Source organism: Ursus arctos, unplaced genomic scaffold, assembly GCF_023065955.2.
Source record: "Ursus arctos isolate Adak ecotype North America unplaced genomic scaffold, UrsArc2.0 scaffold_31, whole genome shotgun sequence".
Classification (NCBI taxonomy): domain Eukaryota; kingdom Metazoa; phylum Chordata; class Mammalia; order Carnivora; family Ursidae; genus Ursus; species Ursus arctos.
Window position 1 is genome coordinate 32,617,720 of NW_026622997.1, and position 26,369 is coordinate 32,644,088.

The 26,369-nt window shown below is 43.8% G+C and overlaps 1 protein-coding gene across 1 annotated transcript in view; it reads left to right on the forward strand.

The window, feature by feature from the left end:
- DNAH8 (dynein axonemal heavy chain 8) overlaps positions 1-21,821 on the forward strand; it is a 380,399-nt gene extending 358,578 nt beyond the window's left edge. Inside the window, exons 92-93 of the mRNA XM_026482812.4 lie at positions 18,505-18,626; positions 21,400-21,821. Of these exons, the coding sequence (XP_026338597.3) occupies positions 18,505-18,626; positions 21,400-21,687 (410 nt within the window). The 3' untranslated portion in view covers positions 21,688-21,821. The remainder of the gene's footprint in view (positions 1-18,504; positions 18,627-21,399) is intronic.
- The last annotated feature ends 4,548 nt before the right edge of the window (positions 21,822-26,369 follow it).

The window sequence follows — 26,369 nt, forward strand, 5'->3', positions numbered from 1 at the left end:
GCATGTTGCTGTCCAGTTTTCCCAACACCATTTGTTGGAGAGACTGTCTTTTTACCATTGAATATTCTTTCCTGCTTTGTTGAAGATTAATTGACCATGTGATTGTGGATTCATTTCTGGGTTTTCTATTCCGTTCTATTGATCTGTCTGTTTCTGTGCCAGTACCATAGTGTCTTGATCACTACAGCTTTGTAATATAACTTGAAGTCTGGAATTGTGATGCCTCCAGCTTTGCTTTTCTTTCTCAAGATTGCTTTGGCTATTCGGGGTCTTTTGTGGTTCCATGTAAATTTTGAGATTGTTTGTTCTAGTTCTATGAAAAATGCTGTTTTTATTTTGATAAGGATTGCATTAAATGTGTAGATTTCTTTGGGTAGCATAGATATTTTAACAATATTTGTTTTTATGATCCGTGATCATGGACTGTCTTTCCAATTTTTTGTGTCATCTTCAATTTCTTTCATCAGTGTATTATAGTTTTCAGAGTACAGGTCTTTTGCCTCTTTGGTTATGTTTATTCCTAGGTATCTTATTATTTTAGGTGCAATTGAAAATGGGATTGATTCCTTATTATCTCTTTCTGCTGCGTTGTTATTGGTGTATAGGAATGCAACATATTTCTGTACATTGATTTTGTGTCTTGCAATTTTACTGTATGAGTTCTAGCAGTTTTTTGGTGGAGTCTTTAGGCTTTTCTGTATAGAGTATCATGTCATCTACAGATGGTGAAAGTTTGACTTCTTCCTTGCTGATTTGGATGTCTTTTATTTCTTTTTGTCTGATTCCTGTGGCTAGGACTTCCAGTACTATGTTGAAAAAAAAATGGCTTGAGTGTGGACATCCCTGTCTTATTTCTGACTGTAGAGGAAAAGGTCTCAGTTTTCCCCCATTTAGGATGATATTAGCTGTAGTTCTTTCATAGATGGCCTTTATTATGTTGAGGTATGTTCCCTCTAAACATACTTTGTTGAGGGTTTTTATCATGAATAGATATTGTACGTTGTCAAATGCTTTTTCTGCATCTATTGAAACAATTATATGATTCTTATCCTTTCTTTTATTAAGGTGATGTGTCATATTGATTGATTTGTGAATATTGAACCACCCATGTAACCCAGGAATAATTCCCACTTGATGTGGTGAATGATTTTTTTAATGTATTTTTGGGTTAGGTTTGCTAGTATTTTATTGAGGATTTTTACATCTATATTCATCAGAGATATTAGCTTGTAGTTCTCTTTTTTTGTGGTGTCTTTATCTGGTTTTGGTATCAGGGTGATGCTGGCCTCATAAAATGAATCTGGACGTTTTCCTTCCTTTTCTGTTTTTTATTTATTTTTTATTTTTATATTTCTTTTTTTATAATAATTTTTTATTATGTTAGTCACCATACAGTATGTCCTTAGTTTTTGATGTAATGTTCCATGATTCATTATTTGCATATAACACCCAGTACACCATGCAATATGTGCCCTCCTTAATACCCATCACTGGCTTATCCCATCCCCCACCCCCCTCCCCTCTGAAGCTCTCAGTTTGCTTCCAAGAGTCCACAGTCTAATTTTTAGAATAGTTTGAGAAGAATAGGTATTTATTCTTCTTTAAGTGTTTGATAGAATTCACCTATGAAGCCATCTGGTCCTGGACTTTTGTTTGTTGGGAGTTTTTGGTTACTGATTCAATGTCTTTGCTGGATATCTGTCTGTTCAAATTTTCCATTTCTTCCTGTTTCAGTTTTGGGAGTTTATATGATTCTAGGAATTTATCCATTTCTTCTAGGTTGTCTGATTTGTAGGCATACAATTTTTCATAATATTACCTACTAACTGTATTTCTGTAGTGTTGGTTGTTATTTCTCCTCTTTCATTTGTGACTTTATTTGGGTCCCTTCTCTTTTCTTTTTGATAAGTCTGGCTAGAGGTTTATCAATTTTATTAATTTTTTCAAGGAACTAGCTCCTGGATTCATTGATCTATTCTATCGTTTTGTTAGTTTCTATATAATTTATTTCTGCTCTAATTTTTATTATTTCCTTCCTTCTGCTGGCTTTAGGCTTTATTTGTTGCTACTGTTTTAGCTCCTTTAGGTATAAGGTTAGTTTGTCTTTTGAGATTTTTCTTGCTTCTTGAGGTATGCGTGTATGGCTAATATTTCCCTCTTAGAACCACCTTTGCTACGTCCCAAAGGTTTGGGACCACTGTGTTTTCACTTTTAGGTGTTTCCATGTATTTTTAAAAATTTCTTCTTTGATTTCATGGTTGGCTGATTCATTGTTTAGTTGCATGTTATTTAACTTTCATGTATTTGGGGTCTTTCCAGATTTTTGTCTTGTGGTTGACTTCTGGTTTCGTAGCTACTTGAGATAATTCCTGAACAAAATAATGTTGGATTCCTTACAGTTCAGCACCTTATAGCTCTACTAGTAATACAATTTAAGAGGTATTCACATGTACAAATTTTGGAAGCATTATTGCTACTCACAATATGGTTGAATCTCATAAAATATTAAGTGAAGGAAGTAAAACAGAACACATTACAGTGTGTTATACTGTATACATTGTAATCTATGTGTAATGTATATATACTGTATGATTCCATTTACGCAATGAATCAAAATAGGCAAAACAGATCCATGGTGTTAAAAGTCAGGCTAGTGGTTGCCCTTGAGGGACAGGGCAGTGATTGCAAAAGGGCACAAGGGGATTCCTGGAGGTCAGGGAATGTTCCATTTCTTGATCTGGATGTTGGTTATGTGGCTATTCTCTCGATGAAAATTCATCAAGTTCTACACTTATGATTTGTGCAGTTTTCTTTGTATAAATAATTCTTCAAAAATGGTATACCTGTAATTGTTCTCTGTGTACATACATTCATTCACTTCATGCATTTTCAAATATCGTAACATTTTCTAAACTTAAACACTAACCATGCCTGTTTTTACGAGCTTATAAAACTAATACATGGTATACTATTATTTCAATAGACTTTAGATTTGTAAAGGACAGCTCCCAGATTTCACTTATCTATTTTTCTCCCAGAACTTCAATTGAATTTGGGGAGGAAATATTTTTATTATGGTTTTCAGATTTTGTGAATCTACTTATGAGTCTCTCTTTCCTCCTTACCAGCCCTCAATTTGAATGAGTTGTCACCAGGTAATTCCTGGCTCGGGGGCCTGAAGAAATAACACTTAACTTAATTAGGATTGTCTAACCATCTTCCATTTGCCAGCCCCTCTGCTAGGTGCTTTCAATAGAGAGAGATTTGAGACCTAATTCATCCCCTAAAGGAGCTCATAATCTGATTGGTAAGACAGACCCATCAGCAACTTTAACATAATACGATAAGTGCTCCACCCAAGTGAGAACTAAGTGCCACAGTAGTACAGAGGACAGGGAGATGAATTCTGCCAAGGCAGGGCTCCAGAAGAGCTTTATACAGGAAGCACGGAGTAGGATTTGCAGGGACTCGAGAAAAGGGCATTCCAGCCAGAAGCCTGAGCAAAGACAAGGCATGAAAAAAGAAGGACAGCAGTGTGGCCAGAGCTCAGGAAGAGGGACCAGAGGTGGGTGGTGGTGAGGCTGGAGTGCGGAGTTTTCTGGGGGAGGTTAGGCCACATCATAAAGGCAATTGGAAGTCCACAGAGATCAGAAGATAATCCCAGGAGAAGGTAGAGGGTAGACTGGAGTATGGAGATCCAGAGCAATGAGACTTACCAAGTCCAAGGGAAAGAGCCTGGGACTTTAACTAGGTGAAGAGAAAGGGACAGATTTGATGGGGTGATTAAATGGCGGATCTTTGGGAGAACAGAGAGTGGCAATGGCTGAGATCAAAGGAATGGTACAAGACAGAGAGCACTGGAAGAAGGACAGGTTGGGAAGAAAGCAAGGAACACTGGAATTGTCAGCTAGTGCTGGTAGAACATACAGATGGAGACATGTGTTGGCCAACTTGGAGTTTAGGAGAGGAGTAAATATTAGTGATTTTTAAAAAAGATGTGAGGTCATTAAGTATGTTTTTGATATTCAGAAACCAAGAGAGAAAGGTTGATTGATCCTTGGCTTTCCGTAGATGCAGACAAGTTAAGTCATGTGTTACAACATACAATCTATTTCAATGATTGCTTTTTTTCCTTTAGAAATATGACTTGAAATAGCAAAGTATTAATATGAACTAATCTTTAATTGTTACTATTTGTTAAAAATGTTACAAGCCAGAACATTTAAAGAAATACAAATATAGACATACATCTGTTTTCTTGTCTTTATTTGTTAATAATACTAATCCTTTCTCTTTTTTTCATTTCTGTTTTCAGCTTAAACTTTTATTCTTTCTCTTGTGGCTCTCCATGTCTTGGGAAGCCCTGGACTTACTCAAGCATGTTACCTTTACACACAAGCACCCAGACATACATCCTTCTCTATGATTGCTTTCTGTTTATAGCATAGAAGAGTGGAGGTCAACTTTATTTGCACACTAATCACTTGTCTGCTTCCTTTTCCTTCTCTTGACATGAGAAACAAATTACTTTCTGCTCCATATTACCTGACCAAATCTGGAAAACATAAATATTACAGCAAGTTCATGCATTTCGTAGGCAGTATGCAAGCAGATAAGGTAATTTCCAATTGGAAGCCTCTCTGGTCACAATTTAACATCAGTAATTGATTTCTCAGCATGACTATATCTCCTGGGTTTTATATCTTTTAACCTGGTCTCTTTTGATGAAATTTCTTTCTTTGGCTCAAGATATTTAAGCAAATGGGTTTTTTTTTAATTTAAAAAAATGTTTAACTAAAACACAATGCAGTTTGCAACGAGGCCGTAGTTTCATCACAATATGTGTAGCCAAAATCACCTCGGCTATAAAACATATGAAAAAACATTTACATATATGACCATTTATTTTGTGTTCTTATAATGTAATACAGCATCTAGTACTGTCTGATGTGTGTTTCCCATCATGCCTCTGGTGATTGCTTCTCAGGCCTAAGCGACTTCAAGACCCACACTGCCACAAGGACAGGTGACAGGACTTGCGTGCCTCCCCGCCCCCCATCTGTGCCTGAGCTGATGCTGTTTATAGCATTGGTCCTTTGCCTTATGGTGGCCTGATATTTTGTCAGTTATACTTGAAGAGGCTGAGTCAGCCGCCATGGAGTGGTATTTTCAGCCCCCTTCACAGTCATTTCTTGTAGCAGTTGATGAGCTCAAATGTGTGGCAATTAGGTTTGATTATTAAAATGTTCAAGATCTCTACCCCTTACCCTATAACATTTGTTCGATGGCTCGGCTTTTGGCAGTGCGTGGATTTGCCTCTCAATGAATTACTCAGGCCCAAGAGAAACTTTGTGCTCCACCGGGCTTTCCCAGCAGTCATTGATACACATGTTCACATATTGTTTAAGATTGTGCTTCTCAGGATTCTTGAAGGATTTGTTTGGTCTCTGGTTCCCAAAGGTGTACCTTTTCAGAGCATCATGCACACATGATTGATTCTAATTTGCGTATGTGTTTGTGTCATAAGTGTGGACTATGAATTATGAGCCTGACTTCAAGTGGGTATTGACCACCTTGTAAAACCTCTTAATTGACAGCCATGCTTTACCATTTGATGTTAGGTATGACTCATGTGCGGCTAATGCAGCCTCTGCATTAGCGGCCTCTATAGGAGATTAAACCACGCAGTATCATTATTCTCCAAATGTTTAACTCAGTCTGGAGCTTGATGCCAATTGGATGCCAACTTACATTAGTTTTTCTGTTTTCTCTCAGTGTCTCAACAAGCCATGTCAGTCTGTCACGGCAGATACCAGTGACAACTTACACACGAGTACAAATCAAGATTTTCAGAGAGGATTTTACTGAAGCAAGGGGATGGGTAATTTTTGTCCTGTTATCTTTTATTACAGTAAAAATCATCTACAACCTCTTGCCTATATATTTGTTTTCAGGGCAACATCATCAGCTAGCAGCACTCTCTGAAAGCTTGTTTTATAAAAGCCTGACATTTGTTGGGTAGAAAAGTACACCAAGAGTTCATAGAACTTTAGGATTGGAAGGAACTGAAAGATTTCTTCTAATCCCATAACAATCCTAAGCATGCCCCATAGCTAGAAGAACAAGAGCTGACTTAAACATCTGAGGGAAGCCAGGTGAACCTCAAGGTTCTAAACCTCTATCTGAGTGATAGCACTTACCTGCTCTGTCCTCAAACCACAGAATGATAGGAGGCTGTGGACATCTTAGAAATGCCTCCAGATTGAGTAACAACCCATCTTCCTTGCCTTCATGTGGGAGGGGCTTAGGTGCACCTGACTTCAGTCACAACCACATCCCTTATAATTCTAGTTTCTGTACATGTTATCTTCTTTACCAACTGGCTAATCCCTTGTAATCTGGCCAGCCTCATCATTGTTCTCTCCAAGGCCACCAAATCTAGTGACCTCCTTGCCAACTTCATTCCTCTTAATTATACTAGGATGCCAGTTCTGGAAACTCTTTCATACCCTGTCTTTCATCCATTACCTTCCTTGGTTCTCCTCCTGCCTCTCCTAGGACTGCTTCTCGGTCTAATTTGTAGACTCATCTCAAGCAAGTTCTGCCCTTGGCCCTGGTACCTACATGGATAATGTCAGCCATTCTCACAGATGCAACTATTTATCTCTACTCATGACTGACTCATCCGAAGTCCTGGTTTAAGGTTCTGATTCTTCACTTCCAACTGCCAATGTAGAATATTCCATCCTCCTGTGAACCTCACCAGTACTACCTTCTGGTCATCTTCCTCCTAAACCATCCTAATCAAGATTCTGCTACATTTGCTTGTATATCACCATCCTCCAGATCACCCAACTCTTGTGAGTGGTCCTCTCACATCCAAACAACTTGGAAGAGGGAAATCAGGAAAGCATAGTGTGGTGGCAGACAAGAGGAGAAAGTAGGAAGTAGAGACGGATGCTGCCAGAGGTCAAGTAAGATAAGACCAAAAGTGGTCAGATGCCTTTATCAACAAGGAGACTGTTGGCAAAGGGTGTCAGTGGAGTGGATGGGGAAGTGGAGGAGTCAGACTTCAAGGTGAGTGAGTGGGATAACAGGAAATGGAGAGACAGAGTATGGACAAGAAGGATAATTAGTCTCAAGAAATTTGGCTTTGAAGATGAGAAGCAAGCTGGAGGAATGGTTGTAAGAAGAAAGGATTCTCTTTTTTTAATGATAGGAGAGGCTTGAATCTATTCAAATACACATGGGAAGAAGCCAGGAGAGAGAGAGTGAGAGAGAGAGAGACAGGGAAAGTGCAAAGATAACAGAGAGGGACAAAAGGGGCAAAGAGGGGATGGCTCTCAAGTGCAGGGATGCACTCCAGGCAGGTGGAGGGACACCGCACCCATTGTAGTAAGAATAATAAGGGAGGAAAGAGTTTAGGTGCGAGTGAGTTTGTCAGTTTGATGGCAAGAAGTTAAGGGGGTTCCCATCTGACACTTTCTATGTAGGAGGCAAAGTGATTTCAGGAGCAAGAAGGCGTTGGAGGGAAGATCTAAGGAGAACGGAAGATGTTTGAGAAAGTCGGCTACTGAGGGGGACAAGGAAAGATTGCTGGGTGGCTTTGAGAAGGAATGATCTTATTATTGCTTGGCAGCCTGGAATAAGTATAGGAAGGGGGACATTTGGATTCATCTAGGTTTGGAGTTTTGCTGGGAAAGTGATGAAAAGAATGAAGCTAGACTACATAGGAAGGAAGTGAAGAAAAGGTGGAGCTCAGGAGGTCTTCAGAAATGATGAAGTCAGGGAATGGAGAAGTCAAGATCCTGAAGGAGGCCCAGATGATGGAGGGTGCTCAGTGAATGGGGGCAGATAGTATTTGGAGTATGTGGCCAGAGGATGTGCTTGTCAGAGCACCAAGGATTCTCATAAAGGGTGAAGGAACAATTGGGAAGGACCGTGTCTTTAGAGTTGAGCAAGGCTGCAGTAAAAGGAAGAAGATGGAGAGAATGTTCTGTGAAGAGGTGGAGAAATGGGAGAGTTGGTTAACCATCGAACCACTCCAGAGGGAACAATGGAAGGGTTTGGTTGGGGCAAGGGAAAGGAAGTATAAAGTAGCACACAGAGAAGATAGCGCAGTTCAGGGAATTAACATTTTGGTGCATGAGATGTGGTGGATTAAGCAGACGCCAGAGTTAGCGCCAGCTTTCCCACTTGTACTCAGGTTCTGTTGGAGCCAACCATGTCCTGGATTAACAACATCACAAAGAACACGTGTGCCTCAGGGGGCCATGGAAGGAGTCCGCACGTACTACTGACAGCCTTCCTAATATTTTGCTTCTACTGTGAGGCATTTCTGTTCCTACTTGTCAAATTTGTTCTTCAAACAAATGTGGGTCGGAGAACTGTCAATACCCTGCTGCGCAGATCTTTTTACAGAGTGGTGTGGTTCTCAGCCCTGCCTCTACAATTGAATCACCTGGGAAACATTTAATGTATAGTAATGCCTGGGGCTCCAGACCAATTATATCGGAACCTCTGGCGATGAGGCCTCTAGAGTCTGTACAATTAGTTTTCTTAAAAACTCACTTGGTCATTCTAATGCGTGAAGAAACTAGGCCTTAGACTTACTACCCAGTATGTGGTCCACCAGCCAACAGCATCAGTATCACCTGGGAGCTTGATAGAAGTGGAGAATCTCAGCCCCCACCCTTGACCTACCTACTGAATCAAAACTTGCATTTTAATAAGAGCTCCTTCCCCAGCTGATACCTATGAACATGAAAGTTTGAGAAGCCCTGCCTTGAAACAATGCTGATGCCGGGGTCCCACCTCTAGAATCTGATTTTATTGATCTGAGTTGTGGCCTAGGAATCGGGAGTTTTAAAGGCTTCCCAGATAATTCTAATTTTCATCCAAGGTTAAGATTCCCCAGCTTACAGCATCTAGCGAAGCATCAGCAGAGGTGCCTGCTGCCTTTTTATTCAACTGGGTGGATCAACCCCATCTTTGCTTAATGATTTCTGACCTTTATTTAACTTACTAATGAACTCCATTTGCTTCTCATTTGGGGGAAAAACTGCCTGTCATACACTTGTGGCAGGAACATCATTTCTCCTCATCTTTGAAGATGCTACTGGGAGGCTTGGCAACTAATAAGACAGGAAATACTGCCCAACCTAAGGCCCATTACATAAGGACTGGTTCATTTATTAAAGGAAAAAAATGGCCAATAGGACTACCAACCTCCTCCTGATCAAATTGAGACAAGCAACCTTCCCGATTAGTTATTTCTTTTGGCTTTTCCGAGGCCTTGTTTGAAGTGATACTCGAACTCTACAGCTTTCTTTAAGCTGACTGACTACACAAGTCAAACAACAGCAATTGGTTTGCTGAAATTCTGGGTGACTGCTATTATAGGAATTAAGACATAACAAGTGTTACTTTAGACCTGAATTTCCAAAGTATAACCCCAGCTTAATAGTGAATTTTTTAAAGAACAGACTTGACAAGTGTTTTAAGATTTCATTGTGCTGTATGAGTTTGAAGGGAAAATTTTTTTTTAAAAAAACACTCATTTGGACCACATGCAACTCAGATGTTGAATAGTCAAATCACCCATTTCCATGTGGGTGGTTAAATCTCATGAACAGAAGGTTATTATTGGTGAAGACTTTCCCCAACTTTTTGCTTCTTACTTCAGAGTCAAACATATGAAGGCATGAATCACTTTCCAGCACTGATGATTGAAGTTTGGTTTAAGAATTATTAAAACTAAATTGGTGCCAAGACAAAAGTACTGCTTTTCAAGTTTTTATAAAGAAAAATGTATCAATAGTCTTTTAAAATTATACAAACTTCAGAAAACACAGATTTTGATTCCATTAGCCTTGATGTTAGTCTACAAGAAAGATGGTCATTCATTTTTTTAAATTCAATAATGAACAATTCAGTGGATTTACTGCAGTTCGAATTCCACAAGATCATGTTTTTCTTTTCAGGAAGCCAAAGCAAAACTATCAAGACTTGAAAAACTATGTATCTTCTCCATGTTCTCTGGGTGAGAATGGCCCGTGGAACAGTCCCCTACTTTCCAATACATTTATTTAACCTTTTCCTTTCTTAACAGCTCAAAGTAATCTGTGTTCTAGATTCCATCTACCAGCATACTAAGAGTGTTACCTAAATCAGGAGGTGTACTGTTCATGTAAACTAGACAACATCATGTGTATCCCCCAGGAGGGAGAAGATGGGAGATGCTCTCTCCCTAATTGTACTTGAGGTTTTCAGAGCTTTCTGACAATGGCTCTTCAAAGCAGGCATGTTACATGAGAGAGAATCCCACTCATCCATCATTCAGGACCTATGTCATTTAGTTGGAATTTAAAATGTTAGAGAAAAATTCAATTATTCAATTTGTGCAGATGGATGGTTAAGACCAAGATTCACGTCTTGTGCATTATGACCTTGTAGATTCATAGATCAGGGATGAATTTTAAAATATCATAAAATAGAGTCAATTGAATTCCAACTACTCTACTTGGATACACAGTGTCTAGTATGCCACATGGAGGCACACTTGGTGTTGCATGATGAAAATGACATTCACGGAGGGACTTACAAGAAAGAATTGTATATTATTGTTATGGTCATTATTGGTTTACAACTTCCTGGGTGTATCTGAAACCAGCCCCCCATATGCGGAAGGCAGGGAGAGACTAAAGGAAGAGGCAGGCCACTTCAGATTGGTAGGTGGCAGGTTTTATAAGTAAGGGCGCTTAGTTGTAAGAGGCTTAACTTGGGTGGCCACAAGCTGAATAGATCTCTGTACCCACCTGCCAAATGTTAGAAGTTTACATAGAGGACTTAACTGGGTCCAGTCATGTATATCATCCAGATGGCCTCAAAAACACATCACCAGCCCAAGGCTCTGTCCTTAGGGCAGCCTCTGGGAGCAGGAAAGGCAAGTAGAACACACATTTGAAGGACAGGGAAGGTGGGGAGGACACTCCAATTGCCCAGATGAAGCTCACGGATCAGCCGGTGGCCATGTTCTCTTGATAACCTCCCCCAACACTCTGTGACCAGCTGTTACAATCTCCCGGGCCCCCTCTTCTGCAACAGAACCTGAGCTGTCAGCAAGGGGTTTCACTAGCATAGAGGTGGCTCTTTGGGCAGCCATCAGCTGCACGGCAGGCTGCTGCCACAGCAACGGTATGGACACGTGCAAGAGAAAACACAGATTAAGAAAATAATCCTAAAATTAGTCACAACTTTTTCCACCAAGGGCTCCATGGTTCAAACTACTGATTTATTAAGTCTCCTAGGCTGGAAGTTGGATTACCCAGGCCATTCACTGGTGTCCTCATGTGATTTAATAGAGATGATACATTAGCAGACTCATCAGGAATGAACACACAACATTCTATTTGGACAATGGCAGAGGTGCTTCCTTGTGAGGCAGTAATAGTGTCCAAGGCTCTCCTATTTTGGAAAACAGTTTTTCTCAGTAGAGGCGTTTCACGTTTGGTAAGGACAGGCTCTGTTGGCTATCATTCAAGGCTTGCTGGATGGATTTAGTAAGGGCTTCTGTGTGTGCTAGAACATCCTCCAGGCCCAATGATTGTAGCAGTGGAAAACTACATACCCACCTGGCCTTGAGGAGAGGGAAATTGGCAGTTTTAGGAACTTGACCTGGTTTTGCATACCATCCATGTTGGCTGAGGGAGGCAGCCCGGTCAGGCATGAGCTGGTGGACTGGGGGTAGGATATGCCAGACCAGGACCCCCACCTTCTCCCCTCTTTCAGTGGTGCATGTTCCATTTAGGCCTAGTGCATTTCAACAGGTCTGGCTTGCAGCAGGACAGTGGGATCCCAGTGAAGATTAGGTAGTTCTCCCTCACCCATCCCAGTGAAGATGGGTGCGAAGCAACACCCATCCCAGTAGGACATCCCATTGCGGTTTCCAGTAGGTAACTCCTTTCCCAGGTGTGGTGGGGCTTGGTGTTCTCAGCGTCATAGCATGTTGATCCACAGTGAGAGCTGGGGCAGTGGTTATTTCCTGCAACTTCCATACCTTTATGGGATTGGGGACCTTGGCAGGGGTCCCAAGTCTGCCATATGGGGCAACAGGCCCTACTGATTGATCATTCAAGTGTATTAAAGCCTGAGAGTACTGTAGCTCACTGGGCCAAGGTGGTTTTACCTATTACTAATTTCATCTGCTGTTTTAGTATTTCAGTTGTCCTTTCACCCAACCTCCCCCACCCCTGCTGCTGCTTTCGGGTTATAGGAGAGATGGAGCTGCCATGCAATGTCATGTGCTTTTGCACAGTCTTGTGCATCATGACCTTTGGAATATGACCCCTGATCACTGTCTTGTCAGTGAGGGTATCCATACATGCTACTTAGCTTCTCTAATCTCCTAATGGTGGTAGACTGCTTTGCATGGTGACAGGGGAAAGCTTGGGTTAGGCCAGATGTGGTGTCTACACAAACAAAGGCGTATTTAGAACCCTCACTCAGAGGGAGGGGCCAATATAATCAATTTTCCAGTCCCTTACTGTTTGGGAACTCTGGTGGATGGCCTCAAACTCCTTTAGAAGCTACCCTGGGCATTGTTTAGAACACACAGGACATGCTGTTACCGCATTAACCAAGCCACTGTATTTCGAGGGCAATCTGGCTGGCATCTTTGGCAATACGCCATCCCACCTCAATGCAATGGTGGCTGCTCTTCCTATGTACCCAAGCTACTCTGTCTACTGAAGGGCCGGTTGCTAGGGCTTGTATCTGAGCTAGAACATCAGCTTCTTGATTGACAGGGGGTGTCAGTGCCTTATGAGCCAGGATATGAAAGACAGTGAGGAGGGCCTCAGGCTCTGGCAGGGGAACCAAAATGGTCCCCACCATACATCTTGACCCCATAATGGCCTACTCATTTTCATTCACCCCTAAGCCTCCCATTGTTCAAGTGACAGAGTTAACCCTTTAGAATAGCCCAAGTGTTGGGGCATCTGGGTGGCTCAGCTGGTTAAGCTTCTGACTCTTGGTTTCCACTCAGGTCATCATCATCTCAGAATCATGGGATTGAGCCTCTCATTGGGCTCTTCGTTCAGCACACAGTCTGCTGGAGGTTATCTCCCTCTCCCTCCCCCTCTGCACCCCCCTCTTCTCCTTCCTCTGCTCCTCCCCTTACTCATATGCTCTATCTCTTGAAAATAAATAAATAAAATCTTAAAAAGAGACAGGGAGAGAGAAAAGAACAGCCCAAGTGTCAGTGCTAAGGGTGAAAGGCCAGAGCTCATAAGTGATGGCCACTCTGAGTTCAGCCTCTGTTGCATGAGAGGCTCTAGCTGGAGGAGCTCTGTACCCAGAACTTCTGGAGTCACAGACATCTCTAACTCAACTGGTAGCACTGGTGAGGGGATGCCAACAGCTTTAATCTGCTTCACTAATATTTTTATCTTCTCAAAGGTGGCTTACCGCTCTGATCCGCAGTCCTACACATGCCCCTTCTTTGCCAGGCAGTGTAAGGGACAGAGACACTGTGCTAGGTGGGGAATAAAAGTCTTCCAAAAGCCCCAAATCTCCACAAAGGCTTTACTTCTTTCACATTCTTAGGGGTTGGGTGAGCTTGCCCTTATCAATCACAGCTTCTACGGCAACACACTTACCCCACCAAACAACTTTGGCGGCTTACCCCACCAAACAACTCCCAAAACCTTACAGCAGTGCCTGGGCCTTTAATTTTCTGCTCATCTTCTCCCCCAGATGTTCCAGCAAAGCCTGCCAAGTGTCCTGCTGCAGAGGCAAGTCTTCACATGTTAGCATTGTATCGGCAGTGTAATGGGCCCATTTTACCGATGTGGGGAAGGAGGACAGGGACAGGTCTTGGACTACCATGCCATGACAGCGGGGCTGTGCTGGTCACCTTGGGGAAGCACTTGAAAGGTTCATTGCTGCCCCTACCACGTGGAGGCAAATTTGATCCTGTGACCCAGTGGCCAGGAGTCTATTGAAAAAAAGCATTTGCTACATCTAGCACAGTAGAGTAAATGCCTAAGACCATGACCAAGGTATCTAAGATGGTGGCAATGTGGGCCACAGCCACATATTGAATAGGGGGCCACTACCTTGTGCAATTTTTGGTAGGTCCACCATCATCTGCCACAAGCCACCCGGCTTTTTTACCGGCCAGTCCAGGTTGTTGAGAGCACTGTGGGAAGGGCATATAATACCCACTCAGGGCAGTTCTTGAATAGTTTCTCCTATCTCCTTCTCCACCCCTAGGCAATTGATACTATTTGACAGCTACCCCTCTTCGCAGGGATGGCAGGCTTACAGGTTCCCAGTTGGCATTTCCCCTCAGCACTGCTTTGATGACTGTAACCTGGAAGCAAAATTCACCAGTAGAGGTTTGCAGAGTTTGACCGTGTAGGATATCAGCGTCCACAATGTTTTCTGGTATTGGAGAGAAAAAAAACTCACATAGAACGCCCAATTTGGAGGGTCAAAAGGACCTTCCTGACCATAACTGTGTGCCCTCCATAATCATCAATGACACTGAGGGGGCCAGGAAACTTCTGAGGGTTACCACGTGGTAGAGTACTTTCAGCTCCAGTATCCACCAGAGCTGTTGCTTTTGTTTATTCCTGGGGGACTGGTGAGTCGTGAGCTCGACATGAGTCCTCTGATCACCTGCAGTGGTCCTCACCCGGAAGCACTCTTGGACTGTATCCAACAATACCCTGGATGTAGGAGGCACCCACCCTGAATAAGACTGTATCCCTGAGGCCTCTGCTAGAGGAGCAGGGCATCAGACATGGTAGGGGAAGATGCGGCAGGTCCAAATTCTTGTTCAAGTTTCGAGACTTTTCCATAGTTTCCACAGGTTGTTGGTCTATCTGTGCAGGTTGCGTCCCTGCAGCAATGAGGCCAAACCACATTTGCTTCTGGGCTAATTTTACTGTACCCTTTATAGCTGATTGGGATAGACTTTTGACTTTCTGAGCTCCCTCTTTATCTTGGGTCTATTCCACAGCCCATACCAGTTCCGAGGATCTGTCAGTTTCCCCCAGATCAGCAATGGATTTCCCAACACCATAATATCTTGCCCCACAACTGGGCTTAGCCTGGATATCAGCGTCCCATACCAGGTGCTGGGGGCGGGCTAGAGTATCTTGGCTTTCATTCCTGCGGTGAATGTGGCCTGATGAGGCCCTTCAAAGACAGGGGTGTAGATGGCCTATGTCATTCCCAACTCCCCAAGAATTTGTTGTACCCCCTCTATATATTTCCAAGGTCCCATCTTCCCAGGGAGGTCGCCTCCATTGGGTTAAGCCCCCCAGCAGGCTAGAACAGTCCCAACTATAAGGGAATGCATACCTCGAACCAGCCCTCCCCACCGAGCACCATGCCAGCACTGCTGGAGGGCAGGGTGTGTGGTGATGTTGCTCATATTTTCTGCCACCTGCCTAGGCAGAAGAATGCCATGGCCTCCTGTCTTCCGTAGCTGCACTAACCATGCTTGGGTACTTTTCTTGGCCTTTTGCTGGAACTTGGCAAGCTGTATCAATAAGCTCAATGGGAGGATACACTCTCGTCATGAACGTTTCCTGAACTGAGGGCTGCCCTGCTGGCCAGGGCTGTGATTGCTGTGCCTCGCATTCCTTTGTACTAGGATGGCAGGCTGTTTTGTCCATTTCACGCTCAATCCCCACAACGCCCCTCCCTCCCTCTCCTCACTTTGCAGGGCATTCTCTTTGCCCAGTGCATTAGCGGTCTCTCAAAGAAGCACATTAAAGCGGCCAGCATTTCCAGGGTTCCCCTGTACACACGGGCAGGGCCTCTGACATACAGGCCACCCCTCCCCACATAGAGGTTGATGGTCAACGTGGGATTTTTCCCTCGGATGCCTCTTTCCCAAGGCCGGTTTCTTTGGTCTCCTGGCAGGCTCACCAGTTACTGGTTTGCAACCTTCCCGGAAGCTTCCCCGGTGAAATCTGAAACTGGCCCCCTTCCGTGGAGGGCGGAGAGAGACCCAGAAAAAGGCAGGCCACTCCAGGTGGGTAGGTGACAGGTTTAATAAGCAAGGGAATTTACGCAGGAAGCTTGTCTCCAGCAGCCGCAAGAGTAGATCGTCACAGCCGCCCACCAAATGTAAAGGTTTATCTAGAGGCCTTCTCTAGGTTCAATCATGAACAACATCGAGATGATCCCAACACCACATCACCATCTCCAGGCTGTGCTCTTTAGCAGCTTCTGGGAGGGGGGAAGGCAGAGGGCCGAAGGTTCAAAGGACAGGGGAGGGAGAGAGGTGTCTCTGATGGCCTGGGTGTAGCTCACAGGTCAACTGGTGGTCACATTCTCTCGATGACCTCCCTCCCCCAGCAGTCATACACCACCAACTGGCAAATTCACAAAATGCTTGTCTTACTACTAGAGTATGGGATCCATACTATTGAATATTGAAGTCAACATAGTCCCACGCTGATCAAATCACTTCAAATAACTCCGAGCATGGAGTACGGAGAGGCACTGACCAGCAATTGCTCCCAGGCAAACTTGCACCATTTCCTGGCCCGTGTAGTGAACTTTTGGTGTCATAAAATCTTCCTTTACTACCAGGCCCTCTCAGTATAGTTTTGTGAAACTATAGCTTTATAAGCATCACCTAGAGGAGCCTGGGAGGCTCAGTCGTTTAAGCATCTGTCTTTGGCTCAGGTCGTGGTCCTGGGGTCCTAGGATCTAGTCCCTCATTGGGCTCCCTGCTCAGTGGGGAGTCTGCTTCTTCCTCTCTCTCTCTCTCTTTCTCAAATAAATAAAATCTTTAAAAGACAAAAAAAAGCATCACCTATAAAAGTACTACAATCAGCTACTCTGGTTGACTGATCTTTTGGGTTAATGCAAGGGCTCTTCTTTAGCAGGCAAATCCTATTTTAGAGAGCACTCTGAGTACACCTTATATGATGCAAATATAACCAAATTATTTGCCTACTCTAAATATTCAGTGGCTTCCCACTAGCCACAAAATCAAGTCCAAACCCCGACCCTGAGAATCCTGCCTCTACCTTTGTTCTAACCTTATCTGCCAACATTGCTTCACTTTTCGCCTAGACCTCCATGTTTTTTGCACGCGCTGTTCCTCTAACTGGAATTGTCGCATCTGACAAACCCCTACGTATCTTGCAAGAGTCACCTTCAACTTCATCTTCTTGATTTAGCCTCCCTTGAGCTGTCTTCCTGAGTGGTTTATTTTGTTCACACCTCTGCTCATAACAACAATGTGTTATATGTCTTGCCTTCCTCCACATTCCTTGTAGACTGAGCTCCTGGAACGCGGGATCCATGGACGGCCTTTTCATCTTTGTGGGCGTCACACCTAGAGCGGTGCCTGGTACACAGTGGCCACGCCTGAGAGATTTAACAAATGAATAAATGAATGAATGAATGCGTGCCTCCCCAACTGTCTAATTTAATAACCAGGAAGGGACTTGGGAACCAGAAGAACTTGACTCTCTCATTCAGCCAGGCTAGGGGCCTGTTCTTTCTTTCCAACTTTGAGGGATAGTAGCTCAGTGCCTTGCAACTTTTTCTCTTCCCTCTATTCCCAGTCAAACTTGATAAAATATTCTCATTGACTGTGCTGGTTTGTGCATAACAGTTCTCAGATATCACTGGGAGTAGTGGGGACATACATATTCCAAAATTTACTCATGATTATGAATCAAGAGTCTCATGATTTTCACCATTAACATGGGAGCCAAATGTAATATAGAGGTCACAGATAAATCTTCCTAAGGTTTTGAAGTCCATTTGAAGTTTAGGGCCTAGTTTCTAACATAGTTGCTCCTCTCGAAGACTTCTCTTATTGAATTGAATGGCGTGGTTTGCAAATATTAAGTGTAAAGAAAGGCCACAATCTCTGGAGCCACATATTGCCTTAAAATAACTGTATTATGCACATTAAAACACATAGCTTTCCTTCCGGTGCGATTGCTTTGTTTGAGCAAATTGAAAGTTGGGTTTTCTATTTTGGCATTATGCCTTGTTTCCTTAGACAAAATGAAATTGTTCCATTATAGCAAATAGAAGCTTGATAATGGTTTTATTCAAGTTTTCATTGGAATGCTGATCTCAGAATATTTACCATTCCAGTCTTGTTCCTAAATAGCGTGTTTTCAGATAGAGACTCTGAGCTAGGCCTGGGTTACAATCTTTAGACACTTGAGTGGTTGAAACCCCAGGAGAGAATTTCAAACCAAGACTCCGTCTGAGGCAGAAAGGGTGCTGCTCTCCTGCTGTCAGCCAGCAGGGAATACCCAGCTCATTGCAGGTCCCCATAGAAACAAAACACAGGAAGAAATGTGCCCTTGAGGTTCAATCTCAACTCCTCTTGGGGGGGAGGGGGACATGCATTTGGAGTTTGGTAAGCAACTTACACTTGGCTCTGCTCCCTTCTTGTTTCTCAAGTGGACTGCACCAAGACATCGGGATCCTCTTTTCTGTTCTTTTCTTCAGGCTTCCTCACAGCAATGAGGCAAGAAGTGACTCGTGCCCACAAAGGCTGGGCCCTGGACTCCGTGACCATCCACAACGAAGTTCTGCGGCAGACCAAGGAGGAGATCACATCGCCCCCTGTGGTAGGCACCACTGGGCTATAGCAGGGGCAGTTCTGGAACCAGGGTTGAAAGCTCAAATTCTGCCTGACACTGACCTATGAATGTGTCAGTTAAGTCCATTGGCTTTGTAGCTGGGGTTTCCTTGGTCCTCACCAGGGACTTCAATGCTGAAGCCTCCTGTTTGCCAGAGTGGGAATTAACTCCCCAGATAGCATGTCTTTATAATTTCAAGTTACACTTGTGTTTGCTAAAAAGGGGTTTTCCAAGTGTCTCCGGCTCCTGCTGTGGGCTCCTCACAGACAGGACGACTGGGGGGGGTGGTGGAGACCAACGGTACCCGTGGTCCTGAGCTCTGGGGTCAGTTCCAGCAGGGCCCCCCGCTAGCTGTAGGACCCTGGGTGGAGGGACACCTGGAGGGGGGAAGAGCAGGGCCCCCCCAAGGTAAGCAGATGCCTTTGGGAGCTACTGCTTGGACACTGACCTGCTCTGTGGACTTGGGCAAGTACTTTAACTTTTTGAGCCTCAACTTCCTCATCTGTGAAATAAGGGTGATGATTCAACCTCTTGAAAAACAGTTGCGAGAATCAACTGGAATCACTTAGGACTCCATATAGGTACTCAATACGTCAGCCTCATTTTCCCTTTCTCTGATTTTCATTCTCTCCATTGTCGAGGAAGAGGACTGGGCCAGATGAATTCCAAGTTCTGGCCCTTTCTGCCACTTTACAGCAGTGGTCGCCTTTTTTCCAGCGTCCAATAGCCTGGTCCTCATTTCTGTCTGCACCGACCAGAACTACACTTAACCTCCGTATTTCCACAGGCAACCTCTCCAGTCAAGGCAACCCTCGGTTATTTCAATCACGCCCCTCCCCCATTACGCAATTCCAAAGTCACTTCCACATTTCTAGGTGCTTGTTAGAGCAGCACCCCGTTTCCTGGCACCAAGACATGTACTCACTTCCTCAGGCTGCTGCCACCAAGCACCACAAACTGGGGGCTTAAAACAACAAAGATTTATTTCCTCAGAGGTCAGGAGGCCAGAGCCTGGAATCAAGGTATTGGCAGAGTTGGTTTCTTCTGAAGGCTCAGGGCAGAGGGGGTGGATTCTGTTCCATGTCTCTCTCTCAGCTTCCAATAGATTCGGGCAGTCCTTGGTGTTCCTTGGCTGATAGCCTCTGCCTCCATTGTCACATGGCCTTTTCTTTGTGTGCATCTCTGTGTGTCCCCTCCTCTTCTTACAAAGACACCACTCATATTGAGTTTAGAGCCCACTTTAATCCCAATATGACCTTAACTAATCCCATCTGCAAAGGCCTTATTTCCAAATGGTCACATTCGGAGGTTCTAAGTGGACATGAATTTTTTGGGGGACACTCTTCAACGCACTACACCTTCTAACTATGACTTTTTAAAGTTCTGAGATGAAAAGGAACCTGAAAGGGGTACAGTTTACCGATGGATGATACCTAAATGGTTGTGTCGTTCATGTAGTAATTGTCACCCACTGGCGGTGATCGTCATCATATGTCCTGATTTTCTGGGGTTGCTCCTGGTCTTACCGTCAAACCGTGTACTTCAGGTTTGGGTTCAAAAAATATGGTCCTCATACTCTTAGCTCACATGAGGGGATTCCAGAAAACACTTTGCAATTAGTCTCCCTCTCTTTTATTATAATCTACATTTGCTTCTCCTTACCTACTCCTCATTGGAAAGGAAAAATGTTCACCATGTTCTAAATAGATTTATCTTATGGGCTTATGTGATTATCAGAGTCTCCCCGTGATTCCCTCTAGCCTTTCTTTTCCTACTGAACACGTGTTCTATGGCTCCCCGTGGCGTACAAGGTAAAGTTCAAACTCTTCACTTTGACATCTAGACTTTTCCACGGTCAAGTCCTAGCTCATTTTATAGCCACTGAATCATCTGCTAAATAAAATGCTTGGGCTTTCCTACTCATCCTACCTATCTTTGTACTATCGCTCCTGCCTGGATGCCTGGCCTCTGTCCTCTGTCTTCCCCAAAGCAGCCCACCCTTCAAAGCCATCTCCTCTGCAAAGACCCCCAAGCACTCCACCCCAGGGTGGCCTTTCACATAGTCTCAGTGCTGGTCACTAGGCAGCCCCTCTAACAAGTGTGTGCTGGTATTCAATTCATGTCTTTTCCCCCAGTTTAATGGTGAAGACCTCAAGGGCAGGATTCCTTTGTGTGAAACAGGGGACGACTGCCAGCCACTGTCGAACCAACACACCCAGTCCCTGTCTGTTATGCCTGTGCTAGCTCTACCACACCTGGCCTCTGGGGGTGCTCTGATTCTCCCGCCGGCTGGGCCTGGCTGAACAAATCTCACTCCTTCCTCTGACTGAGGTGGTTAGAGCTGCAGGTTGGCTTGGCTGGCACAGGCTGAGATCCCGTGTGGCTCCCAGCTCCAAATCCCTTTCCTTGTTCTGACCCTACACTGACTCAGACCAGATCTCTCTGAGACTTATCTCCCTGGAGAGGTGATTTGGTTCTGCTGGCTAAGTCTATTGTCCCCAGCAGGCTACCCCTAAGCTTAAATAAGCAATAACGGGAACATTTCTGCAGCCCTTATGGCCTCAAGATAGGCCACAGGGGAAAATTGGGCTCAGTATTTCACTAATGCAATGCACCCAGTGGTGTTTCATTCTTTTGGCGGTGTTTCAAGACTGGTGTATGTCTTCTTTCTAAACTGACGACCCTTATTACAGTAATGGATGTCCATCTCACAGCACCTAATTTTTCAAAAATCCTATTACCTTATGCTTGACTCTTCCAGGAAGGTGTGTATATTTATGGGCTGTATATGGATGGAGCAGCCTGGGACAGACGGAATGGGAAGCTCACAGAATCCACGCCCAAGGTGCTCTTCACGCAGCTGCCTGTCCTGCACATCTTTGCCATTAATTCCATTGCGCCCAAGGACCCCAAGCTGTATGTGTGTCCTATTTACAAGAAACCCAGGCGTACTGACTTGACCTTCATCACTGTGGTGTATTTGCGAACGGTTTTGTCCCCAGATCACTGGATCTTGAGAGGAGTAGCTCTTTTGTGTGACATCAAGTAAATTCATTTCCACTTGCTGAGGGCGCTAGAGTCATGTAGCCAGCCAGCGCTAATGAGAGCCTTGGTGATGTGTGTCTTTTCTCCCGGGTAATGGCTTGATTACCCTTTTTAAATTAAAAAGTTGATATTCTACAATCACTTGTGTGTGTGTGTTTTCCCTCATATCAATATTAAAAAAAAAAAACGGTTCTAAAGTAATGCATTTTAGCCCAGGAAATCATATTCCATTATAATTAGTTGTTTAGATAAAGTCTCATCTTCATGTTAGAACATCGGAAGGTTTGAATTTTTTAAAAATCGAAAACAAAGTATTAATTTGTTGCATTCTAAAAGAGGCCTAATAGATGCGAGCTTTTCTCTCAAATGAAAACCACATTTCCCTGGAAGAAAATCAACCCCTGTGTGTGTTTCTGCTAACGTGCTGTCCTTCACTTATTTGGGTTTGGCCTTGTCGCCGTGCTTGTGAAATGGAAGCCGGCAGGGTCCAGTCAGTCCCCCTTAGGAGTTACAGCTGTGTGGTGTGACGTGTTTGAGACAGCAAATCCACAGGGATGGCTGCTCTTGTCATTTATTTTAATTTTATTTAATATTATTTTTTTTAAGTGCTTTTGAGGCCCAGAGAACTCTGAGTCTCCAGCTCCTACCGGCTCCCCCTCTCCAACCCCAACTCTGCGGGAGATAATGAAGCGCACATTTCTAGGCAGCAAATGGAGAAGGAAAAACAAACTCCATCAAATGAAATTAGGTTACATGCCGAATGCCTTAAAAAGCAAAGTCTTTAAAAAGTGAAGCTATTTCTTACCCTGTAGCTGGTCTGAAACTCAGTATGAACCTTTATTTCCTGCTAAAGGAAATTGTCAATTTAACAAAACAGATGGGGTCCTACATTGAATGTTCATGCAGCTTCGGGGTAGTGAAGTGTCTCTACTGGCCTTCCCATCCATCTAGAATGCTCTTGCTCGCCCTCAGCTGAATTCACCAAGTTCATTCCCCCTGTCTGTTCTGAAGGAAGGGTGCATTTCATGTTGCTTTGTTCCCCTCCCATCCTTCTGTTGCCCTGATCAGAGATGCCAACGAGAAACCAAACAAGATGGCCAAGCAATAGCCCGGGAGAGGTGTCCAGGGAAGACCCCAGAAAAAAATTCCCCCGTAGTCTAGGGTACTTACAAACAGTAGAAAATACATCATGAAATGTACATTGTACTAGTGAACCCCATTATGTTCCGAGACTGGTTCAATGTCAAAGCTATAGAACTTTCCAGGGCAGTTTAGAAAACCAAAGTAACCAAGACCCCAGCCCAAACGTGTTTTGGTATTTCCCTTGGTCAATAGGCACACTAGAGAAAATGATGGCATTTTCTGGAAAGAATGTCTGCCTGAACTGAGGCTAGAATCTGGAAGCCCCTGGTGCTCTGGGGGAGCACAGAGGAAGTGAAGCACACTCTAGCACACCAAACTGCAGGTCCCAAAATAAAGCACAGGCATTTTATTCACATTCCTGTCCAGTTGCTAACACGATTGAAGGCAAACTGCATAGTCTAAACCCCTGGATATCACGGTAAGCTTTCAGAGAATAACAATTAAGTTCAGTGTTCTCTAATGACTTGAATATCTTATGGAAAATTGAAAAAGCAGGAAAGATGTCAATCTAGCAAGGATATAGATTGGACTGTTTAAAGCCATAGACCATTTCCTGGGGAATTTTTCACTGATTATTTTGTTCTGTGTCAGCACAGAGGGGAGAGTGGTGGGTGCTGAGGCCACCCCAGGGATGAGTACTTGCTACTTAAGCAGTGTCTCAAAATGGTCTTCTTTCCGGGGGGTGTTTCTCAGCTATCCCTGGTTTTGCAGAGCTGGCTGGGGCCCAGTTCTTCTTTTTTTTCTCTGGGCCCATTAAATGGATTCATTAGACATTTTGAGCCATTGAACTTCCATAAACACATAACCATTTTCTTGGCAAAATTGTTGCTCTTTCACTAATTACATAATTTGCCACACTTGAGTGAAGGAGACCTGGTGAGCATAAAAGAGCAAAGGATCGGGGACAAGATGGTTAAGCCAACCAAAGCTGAGCGGGGGGGGGGGGGGGGGTGGCGCAGAGTGCTGCTTCTTTTTTCTCCTTGGATCCAGTCCACATATTCTCATGTTGGTCTAGGCAAAATGAGCAGTGAGATTTATACCTTCTTTGTTTTAAAATGTTATTATAGTTTGGACTTTGCATAAAAATAAGACCAAAAAAGAAGTGTCTAAAGATATATCTTCCAAAAGGAATTGGTCTTGTGATGTTGCATGAACGAGCCCCACTCTTTTCAGAGACCTCAGATAACTAGGGAACTCCCCAGCAATGTCCCTGTGACTTGGGGCCATGATGTATAAAAGAATGATTAAAGAAATTCAGGGGTGAGGGATGAACTTGAAGACAAGTGAACATTTCAGCTGGGTCTTGGTCTTTCCATAGATGGTACCAAAATGGTACCAAGACAGTAGATGAATGTATTCTAAGGGAAGGAACAGCATGAGGGAGAGAATAATATGCAGATGGGAAGCTACAATGTTCAGAGCCAGAGGCCAGACAAGGTACCCCCTCCTCAAGAGCTTTCAGTGAGTTTCCGTCAACTGGAATGTACGTGCCAAATACCAAAGCCCCCAATGAGCTGCCTAAAAATGTCTGCCTTGTGGCCCACCATCACTCAACTTGCTCAGCTAGGACTATTTGATGTTCCCTGAGCATCACAGATACTTTCATCCTTATATTGTTTCCTTATCAAGGGAAACCTCTTCCATGCAGAACAACTGAAACCTTCCCACACTACTGGAAGCAATTTAAAATGGACAACCATTTTTGGGAAACAGCTAGACAGTTTCTTAAAAGTTAAACTTTTTGCACCTCAATAAATATCGACTGGACCAGCTACCATATGACCCATATGAGTATCTTGGATATTCACCCAAGAAAATAAAAGCATCATGCATACAAAGACTTTACACATGAATGTTCCTAAGAGCTTTATTTGTAATGCCAGCAACTAGAAACAACTCGAGTGTCCCATCCATGCCTGAATGGATAAACAAACTAGCGCCTACCTGTTCTATGGAATACTGCTCAGCAACAAAAAGGAACACATTTTTGACACATGCTACAACATGGATGAATCTCAAAATTATTTTGCTGAGTTAAAGGATCCAGGTGAAACAAAGAGTACATGATGTGTGGCTGCACGGATATGTAAAGTTCCAGAAAATGCAAATGAATCTGTCGTGACAGAGAGCAGATGAGCAAGCTGCCGGCAGGGCGAGACGAAGGGGACAGGGGAAGGAGCTTACAATTCTGGGGCAAGATGTGTTCACTCTCTTGGTTGTCGTGATGGTTTGACAAGTGTCAAAATATACCAAATCATACACTTTAAACATGTGCTATTTACTGTACTTCAGTCATACCTGAATAAATCTGTGACAGAAAGTTCCCCCTCCACTGCTTGATCCTTTCTGTGCCCTCTGCGAAGACTTTCATGACCCTTCACCCCCCTCATCCCTCCGCCAGGTGGGATTTGTTGCTCCTTCTGTGGCATTTTGGTGGCAACTGGATTTGGCAATTTTAAGCTTGGGAATTAATAATGTGTGCCTGTCTCCCCACTCTACACCAAGCTTCTGGAAAGCAGAGTCTGGCTTTTCGGCTCCCCATTAAGTGTTGAATGAATGAAAGAATGAATGGACAGTAAGTAACCCAATTTGACTGGTAAACGTAGGCAAATGATGGGGAAGGAGGAAATGTCAGGTGGGAGCCATGTTGGGAATGCTGCGGAAGGATCATGGGACCACCAATGGTTCTGGACTGCTGAAGGAATGGAAGTGAGAAGGTCAGAGAGGAGGCTGTTGCTCTAGACCAAACAACATGAAAGGAGGGAACAAGAGAGAGGATAATTCGAACGGAAGTAAAGCAAGTCATTTAAAAGATGGTATGGAGGCAAAATTTGGGGATTCAGAAACCCAAGTGGAGGAGATGAATAATAAACAGGAAGGATTAATAGATAAAGCAGCTTACAGCCTGGAGAGTCTAGCTGGATGTTTCTTCTGCCACTTCAATTTTGGGGAAAAGAGCTGTTGCTGGTATTTCCTTCTTTTTTAAAAAAAAGATCTTATTTATATGAGAAAGAGAGCATGAGCAGGGGGAGGGACAGGGGGCGAGAGAGAAGCAGACTTCCCATTGAGCGAGGAGCCCAACATAAGGTTCGATCCCAGGGCCCTGAGATCATGACCTGAGCCAAAGTCAGACGCTTAACCAACTGAGCCACCCAAAGTGCCCCAAGAGGTGTTTTCTTAGCCACGTGCTCACAAATAACAGCTAGGATCTCTGAAGAATTGCTCATGGTGAGGTCATAACATAGTGTTAGCATGTGCCAGGCACTAGTCTAAGCACTTGACATGAATTACACTCAAGTAATCCTAATACCAACCCCATGACGTCAGTGTTGACATTATCATCTCCATTTCACAGATGAGGAAATCGAAGAACAGAGAAGCTAAAAACTCTGCCTCGCGTTTCTCGCAGCTAGTAAGCAACAAAGCTGGGATTTGAACCCAGGTTGAATGGTTCCAGCCCAGGCTCTGATGAACTGTGCAAGACAGTATTGGGTTTTTTTTTAAAGCCAGAGACTAATGGCATAAATCTCTGAATTTCATAAT